This window comes from Cajanus cajan, chromosome 10, assembly GCF_000230855.2.
Source record: "Cajanus cajan strain Asha chromosome 10, NIPB_CcT2T_4, whole genome shotgun sequence".
In the NCBI taxonomy this organism is placed as follows: Eukaryota; Viridiplantae; Streptophyta; class Magnoliopsida; order Fabales; family Fabaceae; genus Cajanus; species Cajanus cajan.
The window spans coordinates 19,685,433-19,694,473 of NC_138526.1; the positions used below are offsets into that span (position 1 = coordinate 19,685,433).

Genomic DNA, 9,041 nt, shown 5'->3' on the forward strand with positions numbered 1-9,041 from the left:
CCTCGTGGTTTTAAATAATATATCTAGACTTTAACGCCTCCCATTTCACCAAAAAAAATTAGGAAAAAGAAATCTTAACCCTAAAAAAAGACGTCAAATACTAATAGGCATTTTTAATAAATAAATAAATAATATATATATATATATATATATTTATATTTATTTATTGAATGATTCAAGTGAAAATACTTATTAATATAAGAATAAGAATATGTAAATAATTAATGATAATTCTTAGATTAAAATAAGACTTATATTAAAAAATTATATATAAAGTTATAATGTACCACCATCATCATAATTTTTTTTTCTATATTTTTGTAGTTAACTTATCACTTCTACCTCTATTGTACTTTCACTACATCATCACCACTACCATTGTTGCCGTCACAATCATTAGCATTGTCACTATCACTATTATCATTGTTGTTACCGTTGTCGTTACCACTATCACTATTGTCGTTGTTACCACTACAACGGTAGTAATGACAACAATAACAATAATAGTGGTGATGGAAGTTGTAACAACGATGATGGTGATGACGGCAAAGGTGACGATAGAAGTGACAACAACGATCCTTGTGGCTATGGTGGTGGTGGTGGCTTTTACAACAACATGGATGAAGACAACAATGATAGGGAGAACTAAGATAACGATGGTACGTGGTAACATCTTTTAATTCAAGTTGTTTTTTATTTTGATAAAAATACATTTTTCGTCCCTTGTATTATTTATCAGTATCAATTTATTCTCATTTTAATTAATTAAATTAATTTAGTCCCACATTTTTAAAATGTATCTCAATGTTTGATTTTCTGCTTCCTCCATTTAAATATTTAACGGATTTGACACGTGTCATGCCATATGTCATGTTGTCATGTCACGTGTTATGCTGTCATGTCACATGTCATGTTGTCATGCCATGTGTCATGATGTCCAACCATGTGACATGACAATATGACACGTGTCATATCCGTTAAGTATTTAAACAGGAGAGACGAGAAATCAAACATTGAGATACATTTTAAAAATGTGGGACTAAATTGATTTAACTAATTAAAGTGGGACTAAATTGACACTAATAAATAATATAAGGGATGAAAAATGTGTTTTTACCTTTTTTATTTTAATCTAATGATTATTATTAATTATTCTTATGTTTTTATATTAATAAGTGTTCTCATTTGAATCGTTCTATATATGTGTGTGTGTATATATATATATATATATATATAAAAGGAGGAATCATTTTACTCTAGTAGTAAGTCTACTTAGACTTACTTTGTTCAATAACTCATGTTCAACATCAAATTTTAACAATCCAACCGTTGAAATTAAACTTCTTATGCATTGATCAAGTCTAAAATTTTTTAAAAAAATTTGAAAATTATTTAATACTTCATTTCATTAATTCAAATTGATGAATAATTATAAAATCATTTTATACATTGATTTGATACTTTGTTTCATTAATTCAAATCAATATATAAAATAATTTTATGATTATCCATCAATTAAAATTAATGAAATGAAGTATCAAATGATTTTTAATTTTTAAAAAAATTTACAGACTTAATATGTGCATTAAAAACTTTAAATTCAACGGTTAGATCGTTGAAATTTGATGTAGAATATAAATTAATAACTCAAGTCCTGCATCTAATTTTAATGATCCAATCGTTAAATTAAATTTTTTTAATGCATAAATTAAGTTTATAAATTTTTAAAAAATTTGAAAAATATTAGATACTTTGCTTCATTAATTCAAATAGTAAGTCTATTTGAATTTACTTCGCTCAATAACTCATGTTCTACATTAAATTTTAATTATTTAATTGTTAAATTAAAAATTCTTAATATATAGATTAAGTCTGTAAAATTTAAAAAAAAAACTAATTAATATTTCATTTCATTAATTCAAATTAACAGAGAATCATAAAATCATTTTATATGTTAATTTAAATTAATGAAAAATAGTATAAATAATTTTCAAATTTTTTAAAAATTTATATATTTGATTTATACATTAAGGACTTTTAATTCAACAATTGAATCATTAAAATTTGATATAAAATATGAATTATTAATTAAAATAAATCTAAATAGATTTAGTCTTAAAATAAGTAGATCCCTTATATATATAAATATTTACAAATTTAAGTATATTTATTTTTGAAAACATTAAGATAAATAAATTATATATATTTTTATTATTTATACTTGTAGAAACTTATCAAATCATTATGTGAAAGAAATAAAATAATTAATAAAAAATAAGAAGGAGGAAAGAAATAATAATAATTTACGAAACATGGAAAGTTAATTATTGTTTATATAAATGTCAACAAATCGATTGATGATTAAATCAATATTGTTAAAATTAGATTTTTTTATTATAACGAATTGAATTATACTGTTTTTATTATTACAATTATATCAATATATACTAATAAATTGTGGAATGTGATTGATCAAAGTAATAATAAGAAACAGAGTTAAATATATTTTTAATTTTTATAAAATAAATGATTTTTAATTTTTAATTATTTTTGTTTTTTTATCTTTAAAAAGTATAAAATATTAATTTTTATTATTGTGAATGGGTAAATTTTGATTATGATTAATATAAAATATTTTTCTTTAATTTTTATCTTTCTAAAACTTCAAATTATTATTTTTAATCTCTAATAATTATTTTAAAATAGATAAATAATATTTATTTAAAAAATTTATAAAAAAATTTAGAAGTATCAAACACTAATATAATATTAATTGAGTAATAAAAATCTAAGATGATAATTTAATATTTTAATAAATAAAAAATAATTAAAAATGAATAGAGACTAAAAATAATAATTTTATTTTAAAAAGAAAAAAAAGAAAAGAAATTGCAGGACCAAAATTTAGTTAATACTGATTAATTTTGCATGCACTAAAATAATCTTTTTAACTTAATTTCTCTTACAAGCTTTGATTTTTTTTAGAATAACTTCTTTCACGAGTTTACCATATAGTATTAATTAATGATGATTTTTGTCCAATTTCTTTGATGTCTTAAAAAAATCACATTCCTCGTTGTTGAAGACTTTCCATTATGGCGTCAAGAAAACAAAGACTTTTCCTTATCAAATTGATTGATTAAGAGAAATTCGAAACATAATTTAAAATAAAATTAATATTTAATCAAAATAAAATTAAATAATAGTACAATAAAAAATAATGAAACAAAAATCACAATCCAAGTCCCAAGACCTCATCTTCTGTATTATTTCAATGCAACTTATTCATAAAATATTGATTACTGTGCGACCGCCCACAGATAATTTTTTCCAAAGCAACCCTTATCCTGCTACTAGTCATAGAAGGCTACTAGTGATAGTTGACCTTTATCTATAAATATCTGCTCCACGCGTTCCTTTTCTGACCGTTTGATCAACCTTTCTCTCTCAAATATTCATCACTCTCGTCACTTTTTTGCCACGTGTTGGGACCACACTTCAATTAAAAAGACCGGTTCCTAACCTCAGCTTCGGAAGAACCGAACCTGAAGCTGCTGTCCCTTTCCCTTTATCCACTTTTTCATGATGCTATTTATTTACCTTTGTGGCTTCTCACTCACTCACTCACTCACTCCACAATTGTGATCTTAGCAAAGCCACAAACATCAGTGTTACTCTGAAACTAGGTGACTATGGAGCATAGTCATCATTTTCTTTATATGTGTGTGTGCCCATTTTATGGATGCAATTTTCTTGTTCAATTTTGAGCCTGTGACCTATTTTTTATGAAGTATTTTTTTTTAATATAATTTTTAATTGGTAGTTTGTTGATCTAATTCTCAATAGTTGGTTGATGTTTTTGGGCGGAGAATACTGTATGCTGGATTTTATTTTTTTCTTCTTCTCCTTCATGGTTTGACTCTGATTTAGCTGATGTACCCACCTTATCTGTGACCCATTTCATTTTTTTTAATGTTAGTACAGTGATCCAATTCTCAGTAGTATTTTATTTTGTGCTTGTGCGTGGGAATAGTACTAAAAAGATTAAATTTTTTGTTAGTGCAGCCACTTTACATTTTTGGTTACTTTAATTTTATTTATTTATTTTTTGTGGGAGGGGTTGATCTTGTTATTGATAATTTTTTTAGGTTGTTTTTGGCACTTTTGATTTCTGGGTTTGATTGGATATTAGGATATAGGGTATAATAGGTTTGTTTCTCTTGTGACGTATTGCTGTTATTCTTGCGATCATGCATTTGTTAGCTTAATTGAGTGAATCTCTTGTTGTGGATGCTTACTGGGTTGATTTGATTCTCGGATCTGCTTGTTATTCTATTTTCTTGTATAAATTCCTAAAACTGTAGATCTCACTTGCAAACTATTTTTTTTTTTTTTGGAATCTAACAATAGATAAAAGGTTTTTTTTCTTTCTCTTTTCCTTTTGTTTTTGGGGGAGGAGGAGGATCTGTGATGAAAGGCTATCTGAATTGCTGCTTTTGTGGTGAATCTTCTTTTTATGGTATTGATCAGAAGCATCTATGCCAGACAATTAAGCATCAGATAGGCCTAGATCCAAAATCAGGGATAAGTGATAGTATATGTCTCTTCTCTGTGAACTGTTGTGGTGATTGGGCCTTATGGCTTGGACCACTTGGAGTCCCAATTTTTCTGTCTATAATTTTTGAAAACAAGAAAAAAGTATTTTTTTAACTAAAAAATACGTCATAATTATATAAAGCCAAAATTTAGAAATTTCTTGATGTTTTGGTGTTCCACTAAATTAAAAATGATAAATTATGAAATATAATATTTCTTAAAGAAAAAAAGAAAAGTTACAATGCTCTTACTTTTTAGTTGTTTCCTAGAAGAAATCGTGTCATTGATATGATGTATGTGGGTAGAGTGAAATGTTAGTAATGTTTTATATCCTTAATACACCACTCTATCATCGTGTATATTGATATTTTGTTTTGTTGTAGACCTAGCTGAAGTTAGTGTAAGAGGTATGATGGCATTGGTCTCTGGAAGAAGTTCTGCTCTGAACCCAAATGCACCTCTATTCGTACCTGCTGCTCTTCGTCAGGTGGAGGATTTTTCACCTCAATGGTGGGATCTTGTGAAATCTTCAACATGGTTTCGTGATTATTGGTTGAGCCAACACAAGGAGGAAGAATTTGAAGAAGTTGGTAATGATTCTACTAATGATGATGATATGGAGAATATTCTCTCAGAAACATTTGATCTAGACATGGAAGAAGATTTCAATGTTCTAGAAAACGAGTTTGAGCAGTTGATGTCCTCTGAAACTCAAGATTATCCCGTTCAGGATGATTCTAATGACGGAAAAGGGGCTCCTCAAGGTACTCTGACTGTTTATGAAAATTTTTGAGATATTTTCTTATTTGTGAGTCTAGTTATATGACTTCATTTTGTTTCAAATGCTAGTTGAGATGTTAAGCTTGTTTCAATTATTAAGCTAGCAGATCATAAGATATTAAGCTAGTTTATCTGCTGAATGTTAGTTTCTCATCTAGTTTTAGTTTAGATATAATGGATGTTTGTGAGAAAAGTAAGATATCTAGTTTGAAATTGAATGGATCTTTCCTTTTCAATGATATAACATCGTTGTGGGGTTACCGGCTTACCATTCTGCAATTCAAGGAATGAGAGCTTATTGATGTCAATTTGGTATGCAAACCCCTTGAAGTGCATGTCTTGCTGATATGACAAAGTTTGTTTTTATTTTGAGCTCGATCATGTTATAGTAGTTAGTTATATCATGATCTACGTTATAGGTACCATAAGATAGAAAAAGTACATTATCTCAGTTGATTTGTTTCTTGTTAATCAGGTCTCAACAAGGATGTTAAAGCTCTTCTTAGTAACTTGACAACAAAATCAGCATCACCAAGGGAAAGGGGTCCCAAGTCCCCTTCTGGGCTTGCAAAGCACCTTGAGAAGCCAGCACAGCATGTGAACATGAAGAGTGTGTCTCTCCGAATTCACCAACCTCGTTGAGGAAAAGTTTGAAGCTCGTAGTGATTGATAACTTGCCAGAGCTGCAAGTTGCTGACTAGAGTATGAGATCTGTGTTGAAATAAGTTTTGTATATAGAGGGTGTGGTGTTTTTGTATTTTTCTTGTTTATGGTCTTGTATATTTGATGGAACCCTCGGAACTGTAGGTAGGTGAGACTTTAATTCTGACCAGCCAAAATCCGGGAATATGTCTATGGTTGATGAACTTTACCTAATCTCAATTTGGAAATTAATAAATGTTGGATGGCATGAGATGTGTGGATTTAAATTCAAGCCTTGATTGATTATATTTAGATGATAATGATATACTAGCTGCTTTAAGTATACAATGGACCTAGTGGACTTTATGTGAAAAGGATTAAGAATGTAACTAGAAATGAGATTATTAATTTAATCTAACATGGATTTTGTGTTTTAGTTTATGCATTTAAATTTAGAAACACCTATTCAACATATGCTTCCAATTCTTTGATTGATTTTGTATTGCATCCATGATTTGGTTCCCACTATTTTGTTGCCTTCGAATTCGAAGTTGAAATATCCTTTTGCTTAATGGTACTCATTCTACCCTTTCGTTTATATCAACATGTTCTTTATCCATTCAAATGTAGTTGCCGTTGGGTTTTGAGTTGGAAACGTGACTGTCAGTGATGCCATTCTTTATATGTCTTTGCAATTGTCAAAACCCAAATCGGAAGGAAATAGTAGTTTTAATTCATTGTTCTCCATTTATGAAGAGTTGGGTAGTTTTTTTTGTGCATGTTAAAGATAAGGATTAAATACGTTTTTAATTTATGTTTTTTGGGAATTTTTGTTTTTAATTATTAAACAAATTTTATTTGGTTTTAGTATTTGAAACTTTTTTATGAGAAAAGAATTTGATGTTAAGAACTAAAATGCTTATACAAGAAAAAACTCATTTTAGTATTTAAAACTTTTTTATGAGAAAAGAATTTGATGTTAAGAACCAAAATGCTTATAGAAGAAAAAACTTAGGATCAAAAGTGAAGAAAAATAAACATTTAAGGATTAAAATTAGTAAAAATATTTGTTTAGAGATTAAAAAAATTAACAAATGTTTTATTCAATTTTTAATATAACTAGTACGGTATTTGTGCCTTGTATGGGTAACAAAGATAGAATTATATTTTATTAATATTATTGTTTATATATGTAATCAATTGATTAAAAAAATGTAAAATTGTAAAAAAAATGTAAAATTGTAAAAGGAAATTTTGGAAGTGATAATATATTCAAATGCACTAGTAATAGTTACAGTGAATATCAAATATAAAATGAGATTTGAAACAAAATCATGGTATTTTCATAACTTCCAATAACTTGAGAAGGATGATAATTTGAGTTTGAAAGACAAAGTTTTTCAGCACCACAACAAAATACATCTAAGAGATATGTAAATTGGGACCATGTAACAACACATTAAAAGTTACATGAGATATTCGATAAAAAAAAAATCAATTGAATTTCAACGGAACAAAATGTTTAACGCAATAAAAAAATAAAAAATAAAAGTATGATTCTTAACATGAGCTATATACAATTTAGGTAATTTGTTACATATTACATTTAGTTAATACTTAACATAATGAATTAATAATTTGAATTAGTTGTTATGAACTGCATTAATTCTAATTTATCCAGTCTTCATCATTAATTTAATTAACTATAAGATTGTATTCGGTTTGAAATATTTATCAACCAAGATTAAAACAACCATTTTTTGGTTACGAAAACTATTATAATAATTACTTCGTCATCAAGTAAGGTTAAAAATTTGAGACTAAAAGTTGCATTTTTAATGATCATTTAAAATGCGTTATCTATATATAGTTCAACATGCATAAGATACACATATACAATACAAATAATCCTTATTTGTGTCAAATGTATATACATTAAAGATACATACACAATTAAATACATTTTTATTATGATAAATTAATACTCTAATATAAGTGTACTAAGCCAACAAAAAAAAAGAAGACATGTTGACATTTGTGTATTCTAATATTGCACTTAACTAATCTCATTTTGTTTAGTATAATATTCATAGTTAAAATGACACATATACAATCAAAACATGTAAATTTATGACACCAAAATTAAGATTCATCATAAGTTGAATTTAGCTCCACCTAATATGTTTAAAGTATATCTCACATTTCATATTTAATGTTAAAATGGTAATGCATTTGGTAGCACATTGATAGATTATCAAGGCACCCTATTAATTTGTTAGTTGATCACATGATTGAAAATATATGAATATAGTTGATATGTAGGCAATTTGTGACCAAAACATAACACTAAGACTATTTTCATTTGGCACCAACCTACAACTTTTTTATGAAATATGAAATATCAAATATTAGTGAGATTTATATAATTTAAATCACATTAACTTCCTGGACAGAAAATGCTTAAACTTTAATGCAATGTACATTTATTTATCATATTTTAAAAATAACTAAAATGAAATTTAAAATGTGGAATGAGAAATCAAATTTATTTTGTATTTTTAACAACATTTCTTATGTATAATGCTTACCAAAATATTGTAAGTATTGGTCAAAAATGAAAAAATATTGAAGTGATAAAAAATCCTACAACATGTCTTCTATACACATTACCTATCAACATGAATTGAACTTTATAATTTGTGATGAACCAAAATTTATCTAAATAATGAGTATCTTTGTCCTCAACACATCATCCTTACTTTCTCTTCCCCTAACTTTGTAAAAAAAAAAAAAAAAAAAACATAAAAAATATGTAAGACAAATTTTAACATCAACAAATGTAGTAAAAAATCATAATCTTCTTATTAAACATAACATTGTTTCCTCATCTTCCTCCAAAACCATAAAAGAATAAACATAATTCATCAAGATAGATAACATTTAGCGGTAAAAAGTGAGACATAAAACAACATAGGAACCAACAATTTAAAATGATATTTAAAATAAATAAAACTTAGAACATA

The 9,041-nt window shown here is 26.6% G+C and overlaps 1 protein-coding gene across 2 annotated transcripts; it reads left to right on the forward strand.

The window, feature by feature from the left end:
- Positions 1-3,526: 3,526 nt before the first annotated feature.
- LOC109819300 (protein EARLY RESPONSIVE TO DEHYDRATION 15) lies at positions 3,527-6,305 on the forward strand. Of its 2 annotated transcripts, none has more exons than XM_020384986.3 (3): positions 3,527-3,686; positions 4,980-5,360; positions 5,852-6,305. In XM_020384986.3, exons 2-3 carry the CDS (start codon positions 5,006-5,008, stop codon positions 6,016-6,018), a joined length of 522 nt encoding a protein of 173 aa, XP_020240575.1. In that variant the 5' UTR covers positions 3,527-3,686; positions 4,980-5,005; the 3' UTR covers positions 6,019-6,305. The 2 variants fall into 2 exon arrangements, with proteins under 2 accessions (XP_020240575.1, XP_020240574.2); XM_020384985.3 differs by having other exon boundaries at positions 3,678-3,723.
- Positions 6,306-9,041: the final 2,736 nt, after the last annotated feature.

Excerpts from the sequence above, each read along its gene's own strand:
- LOC109819300 (XM_020384985.3), top strand. The coding sequence starts at position 3,693 with ATGGAGCATAGTCATCATTTTCTTTATATGT. Across the intron at positions 3,724-4,979 it reads TCATCATTTTCTTTATATGT|ACCTAGCTGAAGTTAGTGTA; the intron begins GTGTGTGCCCAT and ends GTTTTGTTGTAG. Across the intron at positions 5,361-5,851 it reads CGGAAAAGGGGCTCCTCAAG|GTCTCAACAAGGATGTTAAA; the intron begins GTACTCTGACTG and ends CTTGTTAATCAG.